Source organism: Porcisia hertigi, chromosome 36 (assembly GCF_017918235.1).
Source record: "Porcisia hertigi strain C119 chromosome 36, whole genome shotgun sequence".
Lineage (NCBI taxonomy): Eukaryota > Euglenozoa > Kinetoplastea > Trypanosomatida > Trypanosomatidae > Porcisia > Porcisia hertigi.
Genome location: NC_090595.1, coordinates 2,475,274 through 2,496,726, shown reverse-complemented (window position 1 = coordinate 2,496,726; position 21,453 = coordinate 2,475,274). Strand labels below are relative to the sequence as shown.

Sequence of the window (21,453 nt, the reverse complement as noted above, 5' to 3'; positions counted from 1 at the left end):
TGGTGGAGGAGGATGAAAAAAAAAAGTAGCACAGATACTGTGGCGAAAAGAGCGATAAACGAAGGTGGGAAAGAAAGAGAACAACTAAAAAAAAAGTGAGCGCGAGTATTCAGACTTGAAAAAAAGGTAAAATGGAGGAGAAAGTGGAGAAAAAAACAGAAAGAGACGAAGGCTTGGGAGATGGAGGGGGGAAATAGGGCGATATCACTAAAAATAATCAACTGCAACGGGGAGGCGCAGTGAGGGGGTGAGAGGGAAAGAGAGAAGTGGGATCACAGGCAAGGGATGGAGGGGATGGAGGGGATATGGAGGGGAGGGAGCGGAAAGAGAGGAGAGGAGAGGAGAGGAGGGGGGAGGGGCACGCAAAGCCCGCCCTGGTGAGGATGAAAACAACCACAGGTATCCCTCTGTTTTTTTTTCGTTTCTCTAGCATTCGAGTGCATTTGGAGCGTTGCCCTCTGACTCTTTGAAGTACGTTGCTTCCCCTGTGGCGCTGTGTAAACCACAGCGCAGCGGATGTGTCTTGTCGTCGTTGTTAATGAGCACGCGTCCTCAGCTTAAACCTAGAAGACTGCGCACGAAGCCGGTAGAGGAACTCATAGAAAGCGAGCAGGTAGGCGCTAGCGGCGGTTGCTGCGACGACAGCAGCGGTGGTGTAGCCGTCAAAGGACCGGCAGGCGGAACGTCGCGATGCGGTTGCAAAAAGCTGTCAGTACATGTGCCGCCTGATGCCGTCTCCGAAGACTGTGGATAGCCAACATAGGCCATTCCCGAACTATGCACGTACACCATTGCCAGTAGACCTACACCCTCGTAGCGAATATGATGAGCAGGTGCAGCGTCACTGGCAGTGGTAGCCCCTGCACACTGTCCATAACAGGCTTCATCACCAGTCCAGAGGAGCGGCAGAGGCTGCAGCCAATCCAGTGCACCTTCCCTCTCCAGCTCTCCGGGAGCAACAGCTAGTGTTTCCGAGTCCTCCCGGACGCCCAGCAAGAGCGCCGGCTGTCTCGGGTCATCCTCTTCGTCTGTAGCGCGTTGAGTCTTGCGCCCTCGTTGCCGGTCTCTGTCGGGGGCGGCGGCGTTCGTAGCGGCGGTTTGAACTGCCTCAGCGGTGAGCCTGCGGCCCTCCTCCTCGAACCCCAGCGGCGGGTGGTCGACCAGTAGGGCAGGCGGCACATCGCCATAAGAAACATCGGCCCAAAAGCTGAGAGCACTGGAGAGCGTCTGCCCCTGCGCTGCCACCTCCATGTAACGCTGACGCAACCGCCGTGTCGCGAGGACCTCTTCCTCCAGCGCCGATAGGCGCCGTACCGTGACGGCAGCGAAAAATCCCTGTGACTCCCTCAGAGCCACTGGCACAGCCGTCTGCGGTATAGCAGCAGATGGGTACAGCTGTACGTGCACATCAATCGACTCCTCCTTGGAAAGCGCACAGCATTCTGTTAGCACGGGCAGGTAGCGCTCTCGCACCGCCATGGCTAGTTGATGGACAACGCGCTGAATGCGTCGGCGCGGAGCCTGCACCCACTCACGGTAAAGAGAGGAGCCAGCTGAGACACCGAAGGCGTGGATAAGAACGTCACGGACAGAGATGAGTGTGGAGTCCGACTGCGGAGGTGCCCCATCGTTGCCACCCCCTGTCAAGCCACCCACATGGGCAGCGCGAAGAGCATCGAGCACGCGCCGCAGTGGATGACTATCCGAAGCACCAGGCGGCGGTTCCGATGCTGGCACCCGCACAGGGCGGGTCGCCCCAGACGACGGGGAGGCACGCAGCGAAGAAGAAACGCTGCAAAGAACGTCAACGTCACGCTGTACCTGCTGCAACGTCGCCCGTGTGATGGCGCCTCCGAGTACAGAGAAGAGAGAGAGCTGCCGAGTGGAGATGGCACCTGAACTTTGAGACTCGACCATGGGTACCTCCCCACTGCCGCCGCTGCTGTTGCTGCTGCTGAGATAGGAATGCACAGAAACGGGACGCAGCTCTCCAGCGCCTGTTTCTCTTTTGTTCCATATAAACACTGCGGCCGGACTGCGCGGTAAACTGCGTCGCCACGAGGGCACACTAACGCACGCCCGTGTATGTGTGTGTGTGTGTGTGTGTGTGTGTACGCGCGAGTAAGCGGCGCGTGTAAAAATCTAATACAACGAGGCGAGGGAGGGACAGATGAGAAGACGTCAGCAACTTGGTGACAATTGGGGCACTGAGAAAAGCCAAAGACACGCGACCATGTGTGAGAAAGCGTATGCGGCAAATGCGAAGTGGGTTATACTCGCGGTTGCGGCAGGCAGACCCGTGGGACACGGGAAAAAAAAGGGGGAGGAGTGCATCCAAGGCCACAGAAAAGGGGGGTCCCAACGAGAAGGTAAAGAAGCAGCGATAGAGCTGACTCGTTCCTGGCTACTACTGCCAACCATGGCGACATGAAAAAAAAAACAGACTCAGGTGTGCCCTGACCTCTTGTGTTGCCCATCTGTGTTCAAGATGCTATGGGTTTGCTACACTGACCGTCTATGCATGACATCCCCCCTCCCCCATTCCCATTCGCAATCTGCCTGGGTGAATAAAATTAGTGAACATTCTAAGACGGACCAAAGAGCGGAGGGAAGGCGTCGAATGAACGACGTGAGACAAAACACTCTGGTACTACACCCCGTCAGGGACACAGTCGCCCATTGCATCAAAGCAGCGCCCACGAAAAAAAGGGGGGAGGGAAGGGAAGGGAGCGCGATGCACGTGAAGAACCAAATTGAAAGTAAACGCGGCCCAATACGGCAAAGGATAACGGAGACAAAAGAGAAGTCCGCATCAGCGGTCGTGCGCCCTCTCCCTCCTTCACACGTGGCTACCAGAGAGACACCGCCCATCGGCACCCGCATAGGTGAGCCCCTGCGACTGTTGATAGACAGGCATGATACCCCACACAGATATATAAAGGGGCATGGGCAGCGGGTAGCAGCCAGCGACAGACACACACGCACGAGGATCTGGCTACAAGCGAAGTCGCAAGTGCAACAAAGCTACCAATAAGTTGCAGCATGTCGCCTCTCACTTCACCACACCCACAGGCCCACGCCCCCCCCACAAACACACAAACACACAGACACACAGCCATCTCAGCACCTCTACGCGACGCTTGGTGTGCACCAGCGTCACGACCTCTCGACGTCACCGCTAAAAGACGGTTGCTTCACTTCTGTCGGCACTGGAGGCACAGAGGGTGGCGATGGTGCAAGGTGGAGCTGGTGCCGGAGCCCATCGCTAAGCGAGCGCACGTAGTGCTCCCACTCTGCGGTTCCTCGCTGCTGTGGTAAGTCACGCCAGAGAAGCTGCTTTAGCGCCCTCTTGATCCGGCGCTCCTCCTGGCACAAAGCGAGAACGTCAGGAGCCCCGACAGGCATCCCCGATGCACTGGCCGAAGCGCTCGCGCCAACCGCGGCCTCGGTGCCGGTCACTCCTTTGACGACCGCCACCGACTCCATCACTGGATGACTCCGCAGCGATGGCTGACCGCTATTCGCGACCGTCATCTCCGTTTGCACACCTGGCTGGGGGCTGGAGACACCGACAACGCTCTCCGTGTTGCACGAATCGATAAGTCTGCGCTGGTGTCGAGAGAGATTTCGACCACTCTGCGGATTTAGAGAATGACGGCCGTGACTGTCCGTGCAGCTTTGTATAGTGCTGGGGTACAGCGGCACGCTCAAGGCTGGCGAGCGTCGGCCAGTTTTGTCCCTCCCAGAGAGGCCGGGGAGCCGCAGCGCACCGCTGGACGCATTACGTGGCGAGGAGCGCCGTGGCGGTTGAGAGAGCGCTGCCGATGGCGGCGGAAGAGTGAAGGCGCGGCGGACCGACGCAGAGACCAACGGCGCTCGATGGCGAGGCGCCGGAGTGACGGATATTCGCTCGTCCTCTTCGAACGTAACCGAAACAAAACGCCCCTCAGGCGGGGGCGTCAAGTGGCGCAGCGGGCCATCGAGATCCTCCTGCTGCACAAGGAGATGTTTTTTGCCGAGGCGTGGCAGCTCCGGCCATGCCGACATCCTTGTCGATCGAAGTCGCTGCTGGACGAGCATTGCGTCTCGCGTAGACTCCGTGTCGCCGCCACCGAAAACATACCCGCTGTGAGTGCGACAGTCCCCCATTTGATCCAACTCCGTGCACTGTGTCGACGTCCACTGAACTGGTCGCATCTGAGGGTCGACAAAAATGAGGTTGTACTTGGCGCGGCACGAGGAGCAGTAAGGGTTGAGACGGCCACATCCGAGGGATTTAGTGGGATTCGTGATGGTCCAACAACGACGCGAAAGCGGCAGCGACGCCAAGCACGGCGGCCTTCCTGTGGTTGCTGAAAAAGGTGGCGTGGGGCTGTGAACAATGTACAGCGGGCGGCGCGAACTGCTTGATGGGCCTGGGATATGTTGCAGTGAGGAGCGCCTCCCCACCTCGTCAGCCATCACGCTTGGCAGATCCTGATCGTTGACGCGGTGGAAGCGACCCGCGTCGTCACGGTAAAAGAGATCACCGTGCTGTGGAAGCACCGGCTGCCCGCCTGCTGAGCCTTGCCGCTTCTCTGTGCCAGCCATGGCGGTGACCGTGTCATGTTGGCGAGGACGTCCCAGCTCCGCGGAAAACACACATGCCGACTGGTGTGCTCCACCGCGTGGGACCTGCAAGGCAGACTCGTCTCCCGCTAACGCCGACCTCACAGGCACTGAGGTAGCCAGTGAAGCACCCTGGCTTGGGAGCGACGCACCTGAGGGAAGGATCCCATATTTGTCCCCTGCGGGGCGTTCCTGCATTGTGGCACATGCACCGCCGACACGCCCTGGAGGTGGTTGAGCGTCGACGCTATGGACATCTCTGCCGTCCACATCTTCCCCGCGCACGGGAGAGGAGCCCCCTGCGCCGCGGCCTGTGCCTGCTTTTTCAGGTGACCCGCGGGTCTCATGCACACGTGCATCCGCTCTCGCGTAACTATCCCCGCCACCTGCTGAGCCTCGCTCATGGGCAAGGGGTGGCTGCACGCCGCGCTCTCCCCAACATGGCTCAATGGATAACATCGACTGCTGGAGCGGCACCCTGAGATTGTGCTCAGTACCGTCGCCCCGGGCATGCACAGATTCGCCGATCTCTTTCCCTGCCTCCAAAGCGTCCTCTCTCCCGCAACCCCGTGCAACGGCTTTATCCGCCCCGGGTGGAGCACCTATCTGCGCGGCAGCGTAGCCGCGGTGAGTGAGACCAGCTCTGTCGGTGTTGCGACGATCTCCACTGTGGACGCTGCTCCTCCCGCTGGAGCTCCTCGACGCCCATGTCGTCGTTGACGAGACCGAGGTGCTTGACATCCGCTGAAGGCTGTGTCGGTGGTCCCGAGTGCGATAACGCTCGCTGGGCTGCCGATGCTTATGTCTGCTCCGCGCGACGTTGTCACCTCTCACACGGCCTTCGATGCAGAGAACGCTGCCGCTTCTGCGCGGTCGATGGAAGCTGCGGCGCCCCGCCCCCTGTGCCAGGTCTCCGCTATGAGGAGCCGTTGGGTCATCGAAATAAGCTTCGCCTTTCCTGGGCACCTCCTGCCCAAAAGTCCTCAACCCAGTCGGTGCAAGTGGCAGTGCCACACGATATGAGTGCGGCGGGTGACCTCCGGGCAGCAGCTGCCTGCTAGCCTTCTGCGCCACGTAGCGCGGTTCCCGGCCGACCGCGTCGTCAAGACCCCGCACCATGACCTCTTCGTGCGCATGTCGCAAAGAAGAGTGCGCCCGTGGTGCTGCCGCTGCGTCCGCGTCCTCCGGCTGTGGTCTTCCATGTCTGTGTCGCGAGGTGAAGCGCTCCTCACGAAGACAGCGGCGACATTGTTGACGCGATCGGGGAGTCCGGTAGCCCCTGTCCTCCCCACGTTGGTGATTGCCCTCACTGTAGCGATCTTGCCATTGGTGTTTGAGTGAGGCGTCGCCATCTGGGCGACTGCCATGTCCTGATCTTTCTGCTTTTTTCTCTGCACGCCGCCTCCCCAGAGACGCGGCTGACCGGCGACCGTGACGATGATGGTGCGACTTACGTCTATGCGGGTGCACGTCTGCAGAATGCGTGTGCAATGACGCAGACGCGGACGCGGACGAAGACCGCCTACGGAGCTTGCCCGTTGCGCCACGTCGTGCCGCTGCCGTTGCAGTCGACGCTGTCGGTGAATAATAAAGAACAGCGGCGTGGTTGAGTGCGCGGTCTGGTGGGCCTGCCAGGAGAGACGGAGCTGTGCCCAAGGGAAATCGCGGAGCGTTTGTAGCCGACACGCTACCCTTAGTGCGATCGCCGTGCTTGGATCCGATGAGCCCAGCACCATCCGCCTTCATGGCCGTGTAGCAATACGGATGTGTGGTTGGCACCACGACAGGGGAACCAGAGTTCACCGGGCGCGCAGCGCCGACTGCGGCTGGGTCCGACTTGCGTGCAAGTGCCCCCACTTCTGGCGCCTCAGACAGCCCTGCCACCCCTTCATGGAAGGTGTCCTTGTCAAGGCGAGAAGAGCCAATGTTCAGCGCAGTCCGCTGAGGCCCTGCGAAGGGGTCTGGAGGGGATTCAAGAGATTGGGCTGAGTGTAGCAAAGCTTTTCGCTCTGACAAGTTAACAGGGTCAGAGCACACCCCGACTGGGGCCTTGGCAACGTCGCCCCTCATGAGGGGTTTTTCCCCCACCTGCCAACTGCAAGCGAGTGGTGACGGCTCTTGGACCAAGTCAGTCCCGCCACCTCGGGCGCTTAGCTCTCGCAACTCCACAGAAGGGATGTCCTTGAGAGCCGCATGGGAACCACCCACAAAGACACCGGACGCACCAGGAGCGCGGGGCTGCGCGGTGTCCAATTGACCACCACCGCGGTGACGTATGGTGCTTGAGTCCGCTGGTTCGGCAGCCAGTGTGGAGGAGTGGCGATCTTGAGGGGCATCGCTGACAGGCCTCTCAGCGGAGCTGACATCTGCAGGGATTCGATGCCGCGGAGATGCATTACCGCTGAAGTTGATGGTCGCACTTGAGGTGAGAGTGACAGTGATTTGCTGATCCAGGGACACAGGTTGCCCATCAGCTGCCTGATCGATGCATCGTGTCGCCCCTCGTGAGGGATCCAGGTGCTGAGGCGCTTGCGCTAAGATTGGCATCGTCGCCTCTGTTCGTTCAGCGGCTGACGTCACACCCTTGTCGGATAAAGAAAAGGACGCTGCGGAGATCCGGTTCGTGCTTGGCAACACTGCAACAGGGCCGTCGGAGATGGTCTTGTGGAAGCGACGAGTGTTGGACGAAGTAACCCGTTCTTTGGTACTGATCGACATCGTCACTGCCCCACCAGACGCTGCCCTGGGTGGGGAGTTCATTACCGATGCCACATCAACATGTGAAAGGGCGGCTGTTCGTGTAGCATCATCTACACCACGCGCTCGATTGGCGTCACTACTCGCAGCCCCACCAGAACCAAGCAAGCACCATCCCTCTTCCACGGCATCTTTCTGGCACTCACCGACCAGGTTGTGCGCCAGGACGGCGGACGCAGGAACATCGACCGAACGTCGCTGCGCCTTCACCCCTGCGTGATCGCGAGGCTCCCCACGAGGAGACTGCAAAGCGCCTGCTTCACCTCTGGCTTTCAGGGCGAACGATGATGATGATGGCGGTGGCGATTGCCGTGGAGTCTGCACTCCTGAAGGCGCACCAAGGGCAGCACGTATGTCGTGTGCGCTCAGGGCGGTGGACGAAGGGAAAGATGGTAGCGCCGAGCTTTGAAGAGTGCTCATTTCATTTGGCGGTGGCGCGGACGGTAACAGCGCTTCACCCGTGCTGCCCTTCCTCCTCACAGTCGTCGTCTCTCCGGATGCATCGGTGCCCCGTTTCTCGCAACCCTCGTCAGTATTGTTCGTCAGCGTGGTTGCCAACTCATTTGTGTACGCAGGCAACACCCTGTCGTGGCGTTCCATTGACCGCAACTCGGCCGCGCTGCCACCATCGCTTCCATTACCGCCTTCCCTCACAAGGAGTCGGGCACTCATGGAGGAGTAAAAGCCAACACCCTCACTGCCGCCCCTGCCGTTGCCGTGGCGCGCCGGGTCGATGATAATATTGTACGGGTGGTCAGACGGCGATGACAGCCGCGGCACCTCATCCTTCTCCTCCCCCACCCCAAAGGACATGGATGACCCCAGTGGCGGTGGCGCTGCGTCGCTGTTGTCACGATCGGAGGCGCACTCACCAATTACGTCCACATGCAGGGGCGCTACTGCGCCGCAAGCCGCGCGTGCGCTCAGCATGTGCAACGCCAGCAACGTCTTTGGGAGGCGCACGATTGTGTCCATACCGCGCGTGTGCCTACGATGGCGACAATGACCAAGGCGGTCTGCGTCGCTGCGTTCACTTGTCCCCGAGGCAGCCATTTGCCTGCCGCCTCCACCGGGTGTCCTGGCCAGGACATTGGACAAAATATCAGCCAAGGAGAGCGGCGTTGTTGCTGCGACGAGCTCATGTGTATTCTGCGGCATCAGAGGCGCTAAAGAAGAGGGTAGATAAACCGATGAGGTCCCGAGCGTAGTCTTCTCCTCCTCCTCCTTGGCTTGAGCGGCTGCTCCGCCCCCCTCGGTAATGCTGGTGCTCGTCACCCTCGGCGTCGCAGACGCGATTGCTGCCCGCAGGTCGAGGCTGTGGAGCTGGTGAGTTTCTGACGTGTCCTCCGTCAACGTTGGGACATCCGTGGAGGTTGCGGGCAACGATGCTGTATTTTGTGGACAGGGCACCTGCCACACACGTTGTTGTGACCTGGGCGACAAGCGAGCGATGGGTTCGGAAATGTCGCTGCCTTTTCCAATACTGGTGCTGCGCGACGACGACGACGACGAGTAAGAGGAAGAGGAAGAGGAAGACTCTTTCGATGCATGTGTGAGTGTGATGGAGGATGGTGACAAGGGGGCCTTCGCGAGGCCGCACTTCAGAGGCCCAGGAGGAACTGACAGGCCTCTCGTCAGCGACAGTGTCTTCGGTGACGGGTGCGAAGGTAATTCGTAAAGTTTTGACTGATGGCATGATGGCTCTGCTGGCCACGTGGGGGTTGTCTGCTCTCCTCCAGGGGCCCCGGAAGCCGGCAGCGACAGCTCGCACAACCTCTCCCCGGCCGTCTCACCAAATGAAGTGGAAGCCGTCACCGCAGCTGCAAAGCCGACGGAGTCAGGCCGCCCAAAGGACTCCTCCTCTCCTCCTTTGCCTCGGATGCGCATGTGGTGGCGACACTCCTCATCAATCCTGCCCACGCGGTCACAGTCGAAAGCATCGGCCTGAGTGTCAAGTACAGCGTGAGCAAGACGAGCCATATCTTTCCGTGAAGCAACGGCTGGGCACAAAGGCTGGTGCACTTCAGGAACACAGTCTTTTTCTTCCTCCCCCTCCTCCTCCTCGCGTGGTGTCTGAGTACGCCATGCCGGTCCGCTGGGCTCGGCTCTCTGGAGGCCGCTGCTAGAGCGACGCGCCTTCTTTGACCTGGACCTAAACACCTCCGCATGAGTGCTGCAACTCTGGGAGTGCCTCTTGGGAGGTGTTGGCTCGTCGAGCACCTGCTCTGGCAGCTTCTCTGAGAGCGGTGCCTGGTCGAAATCGTCTTCACAAACGCCCCCCTCACCGTCGCCTTCGTGAGTGGCGGCGTGGTGTCCAACGAGATGGTCAGGGGCAGACACGTACGGTTGCTGTCGAGAGATCAGCTCAATAGACCCGGTGTTATGGCTGCCATCGATGGCGTGCTGGGGCTGGAGACTCTTGCGGCATCCTCGCCCCGCCGCCCCGCCTCCCACTTGCCTCCACTCAACCTTCCCACCTGGCTTGACAAGAGGAAATTGCGATGGGCGATTTGTGGAACTGCATGGAGTAGGCGCAGCGCCAGCGCCAGCGGCAACAGAACCCCTCGCGGCGTCACCACGACCGAGAGTGCTCCACCAGTCTCTTCCGTCCGTAACGCCCCCAGAAGATTCAGAGCTAGAGCTGCACGCAGAAACCGGTAGACTTGCCGGTCGAGCTACCACCCACCTCACATCTGTGCGCATCACTTCCAGATCCTGCGCCTCGCTCTGTGCGCTGCCGTCGTCCTTGGCGCACCGAACCTCCGCTGGTGAGGCGCGGCCGTCCGAAGCCACGTGGACGCGCGCGTACGATTTGATGTGGGTGGTGAGAAAGGCGATGGGAGTGGATTCGGCCTCTCCGTAAGTCGTTTGCACGCCGGCCTGCGCCGTATGGGTGGCATGCGCGCCTACAACCTCAGCAGAAGTGGTGCACTTCGCACTGCAACTTGCTGGGCACTTGTTGTGTGCGCTCTCGTCACAGCATGGCACAGAAGCGCTCGGTGACTCGGGCTGTTGGGTGCTGCTGCGCCGTGCGAGGTCTTGTCCGTTGTCCTCAAAAATCTCAGCAGTTGTACCGTGCGCATGACTGTTGGTTCCTTTGTCTGGGAGCACTGCAGCTGTCACTGCCACCAAGGCGACAGGACTCGTGGAGTCGCGCGGGACAGACGGTGCGCCAGACTCATATGATGTATCCCCGAAGCTACTTGGCGGCACTTCCAAGATGGGTGACGGCGACACAGAAGTGGCTGGGATGCGGGTGACACTATCTTTTGCAGGGGACAGCAACGCAACAGTGTGGTCCTCTGGGGAACACAAAGCATCAGACCTAGCTTCTGCGTCACCTCCACATTTCGGGGGGTCTGGGTCGGCAATGAATGCAGTAGCCTTGGAGAACATTGCCCCGTACCATCGCCGCATGCAGACTGACAAGAGCCTCTGCTCGTGGTAGTAGAGATATGTGTGGAGCAGCTTCTCTAGTTCTCGAACGCGCCGACGCTCTCGCTGCTCTGCCGTGAGCTCCACGTAGTGCACAGAGGTCCCCGGCTCTGTCAAGCCAAACACGTTCTCAGGTGGAAAGGCTGTGCGAGCGCGAGAAGACGTGAACGATGCCTCGGAGAGGCACGGGGGAGAGACGGGCGGCAACTCAAAAGACGACGCGGGAGTGCAGGACGCAACAGGGGCACCTGTCAGGACAGCTGGCCGAGGAAGAGTGGCATGGGCGGTACCGCTGACATTAGGATGGTCACAAGCAGCGCTGCCCTCGGTCTCTGAACTACTGCTGCGGCTACTCTCCGCACTCCCCATGCTGGGGGCACCTCCCGAAGCGCTGCTGCTGCTGCTGCCACTAGTACTGTACATGCCAGCGGATGTGTTTGAGTTCGCGGAGTCGTCCTCGCGTCGATATCGACGCTGGCAAGAAGATGGTTGTTCTTTTACCGCTGTGGAAACGTTGCTGCTTCCGTGGTGCCTGCCCCTAGTTTGCGCTGGCACATGTGCAGAAAGCCTCGTCGCGAGTGTAGGCTGCTGGATGCTTCCACAAACTGCTGGCCTCTGCAAAGGCCTGAAGCCCGCGGCGGCAGTGGAGAGGCTTCTGTGACTAGGCGGCACCTTCACGGTCCACATGCAAGTGGGGGGGGTGCTGCGGCTACGGCCGTCAAAGGCAATCGCGTGCTCGCGCAGTCGTCGCTGATGTAACGCTGCAAGCTGGTGCACCCTCCAGTCACTGGGAGGAACGGCGATCCCACAAACACTGCAGTGGATCTTGCCGAAGCACTGAGAGCCAACCGCGCCAGCCTTCCTGGCACTATCGGTGTGAGGCCCCAACGGAGGGGAAGAATCCGCCGCAAGCGCGCTTCCCGCCGCCGCCGCTATATTGGAAGCAATGCCTTTCGCGATTGGAGAGGAAGATCGCGTGTAGGCAGCCGGGGAGCCTTGGAAGGAGATGGAGGGGTCAGCCCTGGAAGGCGACGCCGCGGATACACATGGGAAAGTGCGATGTGGGGTGTGCACAAGTGCCCCTGCCTGCGAGTAAACGGCTACAGTATTGCCAGCACGAGCGAGGACCTCTGTGGGCACTGAGGAGCGCTCTTCGCATCCCTGCCCTGGAGCAGGCAGAAACGTGCGTTCTTCTCCCCTACGCTGCATATTGAACGCCTCTTCACGATGCACCTGACCGCGGCCGCGGCCCTCGTGCGAAGCGCTGGTATCGATGTCTATCTGATGTGAGAACGATGCATCCGTGCAAGGGGAAGATGCTGCGCGTGAGGCATAGGATGTGCGGTGCAACTCCTCGCTGCCTTCTATGTGGGACATTCGTGGCAGAGAGCCGACCAGCCACACGTTCACAGAGAGTGAAGACAAGGTAGGAGTGAAGGCGGAGTTGAGCTACAAAATACAGCGTTGGTGCGGGAAACCCCCACCCAAAGACGTGTATGCGCGCTGTGAACACGACGAAAATCTATAAGCGGCGGGGAAAAAAATTTTTTATGGGGGGGGGGGGGGAGCGGAGACAAACGGGGCACGACAAACTCATGCACACACGAACACGCCACACGAAACCCCTTCGAGACTGTGGTCCGATTCGTGTGCGCGCGCAGGGTAGTTCGCCGCGACAGCGGTGCCCAGTCCACCTATCTGCAGGGCAGGAAAAGGTGGAAAAAAGGGAAAAAGGGAAAAAGGGGGAGGGCAGGAGCGTGAGAAAAAGCCTTGCGTGGCAGTCCGGCCTATATGAAAGCGAAAGGTTTTGTACACAAGACCGTTGAGTGTTGATCCCTGTGTCCACGCGGTGCGACAAGGGTGGTGGCACGTGCTGCAACTTGGGACTCGAGGTCGAGGTGTGTGTGTGTGTGTGTGTGTGTGTGTGCGTGTGTGTGAAGGGGGAGGGGAGGGGAGGGGGGCAAGGGGCGCGTGTAATGATACAAAAGGGAGAAACAACGACAAAGACATAAAATGTGTTGAAACCAAGGCGCTTTCCCCTGGGCAGATGAAACACTCTCATGGAAATGCACACCACTCTCACATGCATGTGGGACTGTGCGGGTACACCTTCATGCACAAATGAATGCAACGAAGCAATGGGCAGAAGAAAGGGAGGACAGGCGGGGCGGGGGGGGGGGGAGCAGTGCAAGATCTTTTGCTGCCACCGCAGATGTTTATGGCGGGTGTATGTGTATGTATGTATGTGTGTATGTGTGTATGTGTGTTGCTGTTGGGTGCTGTACTTGACGGCCCTGTTGGGCGCGCGCGTGGGTGTATGTTACGTTTGAACCGTAAGACGGAGAAGGAAAACAGCAGCAGCTGCACAGTGAAGACGTTTGAACATGAGGAATACGGTGGGGAGAGAGGGAGGGAGGGAGAGCGTGCCTCTTGATCAGCTGTCAAAGTATCTGCGATGAGTTGATGTGCTTCTCAGCGCCTCCGTGGTCATATATTCTCAAAGAGGGTAGAATCAAACAGGCACACCACCTCCCGCATTCACCGCCTAAATCACCTGCGCTCTGGCGCTATTGCATGTGGCACAAGAGCGAGGCACATTATAGGGCAGCCTTTCGCGCCAGTACATCAAGCACACGAGCACACACAGCCCGGCGCAGGACCTATCAACGTCTTTGTCCAAACAGTTTCAATCTCTCCATGAATGTACTTTAGTTATCGTGTGATCACTAGCACAAGCAAGCCCTACACGGATACACACACGCACACGGACAGACAAACGCGAGACTTGTTGCTGCTACGCTCTCTTCCCACTTCGCTTGCTGCCGCTGCCCTTGCGTGAATGTGCCCGTTTGTTCGTGTGAGTCTTGTCAGTCTCGCCGTACTCGGACAGTAGCTCCTGAGCGGCCTGATTGCTGTCCAAAAAAGCGTCGCCGCGGTGAGCGTATTTGATGGTGCTAACGTGATGGACACGGTAGCCCCGCGCAAGGAGCTCTGCCAATACGCGTGCGATGTTGCGCGTGTCGTCGATGCCGCTGTGTCTCCGCCCCTCAAACGACATGCCCATTTTTCTCAGCATATGTGTCAATTTTACTTGTCGGCACTTGAAGTGGTTGCTGTAGACGTGCCGGACATTAATGTAGCGGTAGAACAGAGGTGGAAACTCGACCCCGTCGCGCAGAACGCTGCACTCGTGCATGAAGCGGCGCATGTCCCACGGACCGTCTGTAGCCATGCATATCATCGCCTCGGCAGGCACGTTGGCCCTCCCCAAGTCGGTGGCCTCGTCGTATACGAAGCGACGCTGCTCCGACTTGAGGTTGTTGGAGAGGCGGTTGGGACCGTAGTGCCTCGCCCACATGCGACAGAGCGGGTACACTTCTGTCCTCAACCAGTCCTGGAACTGAGCGACAACAGTGGGCAGCGGATCCGCCAGATCCACCATCTCCTGCGTGATGCCCGTCAGCTCCGTGCAAAACGCGGTCAACCTTGGATTTCGCAGCGGCCGCACATACCGATGGAACCCCGCGACGATGCGTAGCGTGGCAGTATCCAGCACCACAACAGGAAACTCGATGATCTCGTGCGGGTAGTGGACACTGCCACTTGCGCAGGTGGCTTCGAAGTCACACACGAGCACGTGACTGAACGCCTGAGGCAGAAGTCGCTTGAATGGCGGACGAGAGGGAATGCCGCTGGGCGCACCAAGAGGCGGCGCGGGGTTACTTGCCTCTTCGCTGTCCTCGCAGCCCTCAAGAAGACATACGCCCTCCGCCTCCCCATGATGGTGCAGCGACTCGGACACCGCTGGCCTCGCGGTTCCGCTTCTTAGCCCGCCACTCGCGCACGCTTTTGTGGCCCTTCGCACCTGCGACTTCGGACAGGCACCGCCGTCACCGTGGGATGCACCCCCCATAAGAATATCAAAGCGACTTCTGCCGAGTGTGAAGAGGCCGCTTCGGCTGCCGTTATGCGCACCGTCCCGAGAGGAGGGAGTAAGCTGTGAGTGAGAAGACGTAGCGACCGGTTGCCGCCCAGCCGCCACCCCGCAGCTAGAGGTTGGGGAGCGTGGTGAGGGGAGTTGCTCCCCTGGCGCCTCAGCAGCCGGTGAGGCACATGCTGCACTCGTTGCAGCATCATCTCCAGAAGAGCTGCAGATGCCGGAAGGGGCCTCGAATCCCTTTCGAGGTGTCGCACCGCGCTTTGTGTCGTCCAACACGTCATCGCTGGAGTCCGCAGGTGGAAGAGGAGGCGACGCCGTGCCGCTGTTGACAGGCGAGACGGCGGAAGCAGTTTGCTTTTGACGCTCCAATTGGAGCAGCTCCTTGGCGAGAGAGCGGATGCGCACCATTCACAAAACACGCCAGTAAAGCAATGAAATCGGAAGGAGGCCGAGAGACTACTGTAGCAGGGTGGCCCGATGAAGTGGGTCGTCCAGGATGACCATGCCCTGTGTGTGATACAGGGGAATGGGAATGACGTCGCAGCAGACAGGCGATTAGGAAATGGGCAACAAAATAGCGCAGTAAGACCAGGAAGGCAACGGAAAGGCAACAAAGATAGGGAGGTGGAGCACGGTTTGAACGTGTAGTGTGTGTGTGTGTGTGTTCGTGTGTGCATTCATCCACGAGATGTCCGCTGACGGATCTCCTCAGGACGAATCCACACAGATAAAAAGACCAGCCTCTTTTTTTGGGGGGGGAGGCCTTCCCAGTCGAAAGTCCGGCACGGAAAAGTCACCTGCAACAGCGACTGCAGCCGGTGTATAATCGGGTGGGAGGGAGGGCGCATGAGATGCGTACACGCCGCGGTGGTGACACACCCCCACCAGAAAACAAAAGGCGAAGACAGAGATGCTGTCGATAAACAATGTCAGTGCCTATCCGTATGTATCACCCCTCCCCTTCTCCCCGATAATATTGTTGCCAGGAATGCCCGTGACGGAGACGAGTGCCAAGAAGACATCTCTACGCATTGCGGTTGCATGGCTCTCTCTCCCCCTCTCTCTTTCCTTTCAGCAGGGAGGGAGGGAGGGAGGGGGGGGAGTGTTGGATTCGAAACACAGTCAGGGGAAGTGAATCGACCAACAGAGAAGCGATAGTGAATTGTGCAGACATGCGGTGTGTTGTCGCAACAGAGATGCGCGATCAAACGCGTACAGATAAAAAGAGGAGAACACAGAAATAGAATGAGAAGTGGGACGCACGCGTGCGCACTTGAGGCTCTATATCAACAAAAAAAAACAGCAACGTCAATGGCATCCAACGACATCTGGGACCAAAACAAAACACACACACACACACACAAACCACCAACGACCGGAGGGAGCCCAGCAGCAGGAACAGCAGCAACCGCACCAAAAAAAAAGCGGGAGACACTTTGAATATCAAAGATGGGCAGTCGCATAGCCCTGAGAAAAAAAACAATAAGTGATGTCCGTCATTCAGGCTTCTCCTTCCCTCACTCTACTCTCGCGCACACAGACGGTGAGAGTCCTCACTCCCCAGTCGTCCAAAGAATTCAGGAAGTTCAGCGCGAGTAACCGTTCTATTTCGCAGAGTGGTGAGCAGAGAAGGACGCTAGAGGCGCGCCAGAGGATCGTGTGCGGCCGGACGTGGCAGGAGCAATCGAAGGCGAGAGGAGGAGAGACCCTGATCCGTTCTTGGCGTTTCCCCCCGTCAGCAATAGTCCATTCATCGGTAGGCGATTCAGTGACACCTCACAGAAGCTACATCCATAGTTGAGAAGACCAATGACGATGGACGCAATGTTGCGCGAGTCGTGCAGTCCGCTGTGCAGCCGCCCCTCAAAGGGCAAATGCAGAACCTCCAGCATTGCCTTGATCTTCCCCGGTGAACACTGGAAGAAGCACGAGAAGATTTGCTTTACGTCGATGAACTGATAGAAGAGCGGGGGGAAGCGGATGCCCTGTCTAGAGACACTGTGAATGTACATGAACTCGCGCAAATCCATTGGCCCGTCCGTCACGAACATGCAGCGGGCGTTTGGTGGCAGCGTGTGGGAAAACCAGCGCTCGAACTGCAGAATGACCTCCTCCAGCGGCGCCGCCGAGTCCACATCCTCCTGTCGGATGCCAGTCAACTCCTTGCAAAATGGACTGAGTTCTCTCTTGTATCGTGGGCGAACGAACCGGTGGAACTCTGCCACGACGCGCTGCAGCCGTACATCCACGACTACCACGGGGAACTCAATGATCTCGTACAGGTAGTTGGGTGGGGGGTGTTCCTCGCAGGTGGCCTCGAAATCCAGGACCAGCAGGTACTCGTACGGGCACGGCAAAGAGCTGAGTGGAGAAGTGTATGACATCACCGGCGACACAGGCATGCTGCGCGCCCCACTAGTACCACCGTTGAGTGCAAACGGTGGCACGCCTGGTGGCAGCGAGGACGGCGCGAAGGCGCCTGGAGTCGTTGACGCGCTAAGAGAACCGCAGCGAAAGTGTGTAGCACCGCTATGTGATATGGACGCATAAAAGGCGTTTGGCGCTGCACTCCGACGCCGCAGCATCTCCTCGCGCGTCTCTAGGCGAAAAGGCGCACTGATAGACGCGCAAGTGTTACCACCTTGTGGACTAGTGCCCATGACCGACGCTGACGGCTGATACGGCGCCGCTGCCTCCGACAGTGGTGTTGAGGGCAAGTTCGAGAGACCACCGTCGCCATCAACTTGGGTGCGCAACACCGACGGTGGTGTTGTGCTGCGATCCAGCATCATGGCAACGTGTTGCGAGGGCGAGTAGCTGGAGCTGTTCTCAGACAACTGCTTCATTGAGGCGGTGGCTGCCCTGTTGACGCTAGCAGACCGGTGGTGTGCAACAGGGCTCGGTGCTTCAGAGGAAGAAGAGACGCCACGCTCCGGCTGCCGCTGCTCCACACTGAGCATCGCGCGGCTAGGAAGCAAGTGCGCACTGTGGCCTTCAGCCGTCCCTGGCGATGCCGGGGACGTCACGCCAACCGGAGCAGCGTGATTCGTGCCGTTGCGCGAGCTGGTGGCGGTGGGCAGGAGGGTAATGGCACTAGAAGAGTCAGTGGCGGATGCATTCGACGGGCCAGCTCCACCAAGCACACGAGAAGTGGAGGATGGAAGAGGTGGCGCCTCGCTATCCAGTGGCGTTGGCGTGGCAGGAACGACCGAGCTGGCAGTCAAAGGGCCGGGTGCGCTCGATGGGGCCGCCGTGGGAGGATTGCATAACCCATTCGCCGACATTGCCGACGACGCACTCGGCGCCACTAGAGCGTCCCCATATGTTCGTTCTTTCAGTGATGCTGACTCGCCACGCCACTCCGCGCCGAGCGTCTCGTCTAGTGCGTGGACCAACTCGTGCTCATTGAGCACCAGACCGCGCACCACTTCAAAGTGGGCGCGTACGCGATGCCAGTGCTCCTCATCCACAGCGCTCAGGTCGTGTGAAGAAGGCGCGGTGGGAGCCGCCGCGGGCGCTGCTTCAGAGCAGCTGCCCGGGGTGGCGCCAACCACCCCACCACCTGCGCCGTGTGCAACATCGGTTGAACCTGCCAACACCGACACCGACCCGCCCGCTGCCTTTCCAAGCGTCCCCGGGGACGCGCAAGACAGCGCAATCTCGCGCAGCACACTCAATAGTTGAGGTATGGCAGTTGTGTCACCCGGAACCAGCTCCAGTAGCTTACGCGCAGACGGCTGCGCTGAGACCGTCTCTGTCGCTTTGGAAGCCGTTGCTGCGGCGGGGGATGTGCTGCGTTGACCAGCATCAACGCCGTCGTCTGGGCTGGCTGTGTCCGCCATTAGTCTTAGGAGAGAGGCTGCCGTACCAGGCCTCGCTTGAGAGGCTGCAAGCTGCGCGCCAAGCGATGTCAGACTCGTTCTTTTCGCACCTCCCTTCAGAACAGCCCCCAGAAAGGAGTGCGAGGGTGTCCCCGGGCCTCCCCTCTCTGTTGGTGGAGATATGGTGCTGGCGTCAGGATGCATTGACCCCTCCGGCCTCACAGTACCAGCGCACACGGGGTGCTGCTGTAGCTGTGCCGCAGATGAAGGCGTAGACAACATTGACGACGTTACAGTCTTCATCGACGCGCGGTACTGTGCAATTTCTGTGGCCTCCGGGGGATGCTCCATGAGCGCAGACATGAGTTCCGCGGCCAAGGTGCTGGCGGCCTTGCAGCGCTCCGAGAGGGACCTGCAATCTGCCGAGGAGCCCGTGGCACCAGTGCGACGGTGTGCGTAGGGTGCGCTGCCAACTTTGTAGTGCCTCTTCGCTGCCTTGGATGTGCCCAGAAAAGAGGAGATGGAGCCGCTGGCACTGGTTGTCACAGAAGTGCCGTTTCTATTTTGAAAGATAGCGCCACCGCTGCTACTCAAGGTGGTAGGCCCGGAGGCGGCGATAGAGAGAGCAGACGATGCTGTCTCTAGCCCTGAAACTTGTGACGACGACGACGACGCCTGCTCCTCAGCGAGTTTTGTCGAGTGCGATATGGATGTGGCATGTGGCGGTATCAGATGCCGCATCGACGGCGCGTTGGCCACCCCACCAGACGAAGAAGAGTAAACTGAGTTTGTGTGATGATCCGACATCTCAGGTTGACGGACATCTGCTCCTCTTTCTGTTGTTGCCATGAGCGACTCGCCTTCGTAGTGTGCCGTCAGAGACGGCGGCGACGCCGAGCACGGTGGGACAACACTGTGGCCATCAGACATCTCCAAAAAAAAATAAACTAGAGGCTGCTGCTCAGATATTGGCACCTTAAAAGAAGACCTGCATGGAGACACACTGACGCCTGCACATGTGACGTGTTCAAAAGAAATCCGCGACTTCCCCGCTCATGCAGTCGCCACAAACACGCGCGCCTAGGTCCCAGCACACCGGACAACCTATGCAAGGTGCCAACACCCCTACGCCACAGCAAAGCAAACAAATTGTGATCGGGAAAGGAAAAAAAAAGAAAGGTACAAAAGCGGCGGAGCTCGAAGATGGTGATACGAAGATGTCAATAGTATGTTTGGGGGGGGGGGGGCGAGGGAGGCGGAGGGAGCCCCACACTGGTAGACAAAAAGGGAAATAGAGGGCCGGCGGCAGGAACGGAAACCGCCAGTAAGCGACTTCGCTAGCGCACACACACACGCACACACACGCACACAGGCAGGCTAACGCAGACGAGCAAGGGGAATGAGAGAAGCTGCAAAGCAACAAAAACAACAGCACAGAAAAAAAGAAAGAATTGTATAAGTCAAGACGCAAACTCTCTCTGCGTGTGTGTGTGTGTATGAGTGGTGGTGGTGGTGGTGGGGGTTGAGGGGGTTGAGGGGGTCTGAGAAAAGCAGAGTCGTGCACCCCCACAGCAGTTTAGAGACAATCAAAACTGTGTGTGAGAGAGAGTGCGGTGTACAACAACGCGGTCCACCTTCTGGGGTATATATATATATAAGAAAGAGTGGGAGAATCTACCAAATCCACGGAATAAACAAGGGAGAAGGCGTAAAGGGGGGGGGGAGAGAGACAAAGCGTTCACAACGAACACACGGACCAAGACGAAGAGAATCGCAGGGCTTCAGATAAACTCGTTAGACATGCGTGTTTGCTTCCCTGCCTGTCGCCTGTGTCCTTTGGCTCCCGGTGCAGATAAGTTTGATGTGGTACGGGGATTTTGAGTGGGCCACTCATGAACTGTGAGTTTTTTTGTACAGCTGATGTGGGATTGGCGCTCCTTCCAACCACGCACACGAGGTCTGCTCGGGAACGTAAGGTGTATAATGCTGGAGTGGAAAGGGAAACGAAATGATACGAGGGGGGAGTGATGACCTCTGGTCTGTATCTGTGTGTGTGTGTGTGTGTGTGTGTGTGGGAGAGAGAGAGAGAGCGTCTCTTCGCTTGTACGCACGTGTAGATGTGTCGGTGTGCGCCTTGGGAACACCCCCCGGGAGGCTCAGCCAGGACACCACAACACGTTTGTCAGGATGGGCCAGAGAAACTTGCACACAGAAACAAAGCAGCCAGGAGCTAGCAGGTGAAGAGAAAGAAAACTCCCCCAGGCGCTGATGCGTGTTGTGAAGTGGGGGTGAGCAAAGCGCAAAACACAAAAACAAATGGTGTGAGAGCAGCAGACGGTATATGCAGTGACGGTAGAAGGAAATAGCGGCAGCCGGAGAAGGGGGAAGGGGGGAGGGGAATATCGCCCTTGCTCCGTTGTGCGCGCGTCATCACTTTCTTCTCCCTTTATTCACCCCCTCAGTCAACGAACCCGCACATACAAAGTGTTTGTATACCTTGTTTGATGGGGCTGGCGGTTTACTTGGCGCGTGCAGCGTCACCCCGAAAATAGCTTGAGGAGATTACAGATACGCAACGGAGACGGAACCGGAGGGGGCGGAGGGGAGGGGGGGAAGAGGGATCGTGGCAAGCGTGCGAGACACCACCGGGGCCACGGGCCTGGGTGCTAGCAGGTTAGGAATACATACACGCCATGAATACACCTCGAGAAGTACTGGAAAGGAGGAAACAGCAAGATAGGAGCGATAGGATAAACAAAATCAGTACTGTACAAGCCCACATCTGCCACTCTACTCACCTCACCTCATCCCTCTCACATCCAACAAGTGAGGCTCAACCTCTTCTTTTTGCCCTCAATGTGCCACTGCCGCACGAATAGCCCGGAAAGCGCG

At 58.8% G+C, this 21,453-nt stretch overlaps 4 protein-coding genes across 4 annotated transcripts; all 4 read right to left on the bottom strand.

Annotated features, from left to right (window-relative positions):
• Window positions 1-552: 552 nt before the first annotated feature.
• Window positions 553-1,917, bottom strand: JKF63_00625 (uncharacterized protein; the record flags this gene model as incomplete). The annotated part of the gene is made up of 1 exon (XM_067896676.1): window positions 553-1,917. One exon carries the CDS (start codon window positions 1,915-1,917, stop codon window positions 553-555), a length of 1,365 nt encoding a protein of 454 aa, XP_067752833.1.
• Window positions 1,918-3,156: 1,239 nt separating this feature from the next.
• JKF63_00624 (uncharacterized protein) lies at window positions 3,157-12,009 on the bottom strand (the record flags this gene model as incomplete). Its single annotated transcript, XM_067896675.1, has 1 exon — window positions 3,157-12,009. One exon carries the CDS (start codon window positions 12,007-12,009, stop codon window positions 3,157-3,159), a length of 8,853 nt encoding a protein of 2,950 aa, XP_067752832.1.
• A 1,585-nt stretch (window positions 12,010-13,594) lies between these two features.
• JKF63_00623 (uncharacterized protein) lies at window positions 13,595-15,148 on the bottom strand (the record flags this gene model as incomplete). Its single annotated transcript, XM_067896674.1, has 1 exon — window positions 13,595-15,148. The coding sequence occupies one exon, from the start codon at window positions 15,146-15,148 to the stop codon at window positions 13,595-13,597; it is 1,554 nt and encodes a 517-aa protein (XP_067752831.1).
• Window positions 15,149-16,344: 1,196 nt separating this feature from the next.
• On the bottom strand, window positions 16,345-19,491 carry JKF63_00622 (uncharacterized protein; the record flags this gene model as incomplete). The annotated part of the gene is made up of 1 exon (XM_067896673.1): window positions 16,345-19,491. The coding sequence occupies one exon, from the start codon at window positions 19,489-19,491 to the stop codon at window positions 16,345-16,347; it is 3,147 nt and encodes a 1,048-aa protein (XP_067752830.1).
• Between the last annotated feature and the right edge of the window lie 1,962 nt (window positions 19,492-21,453).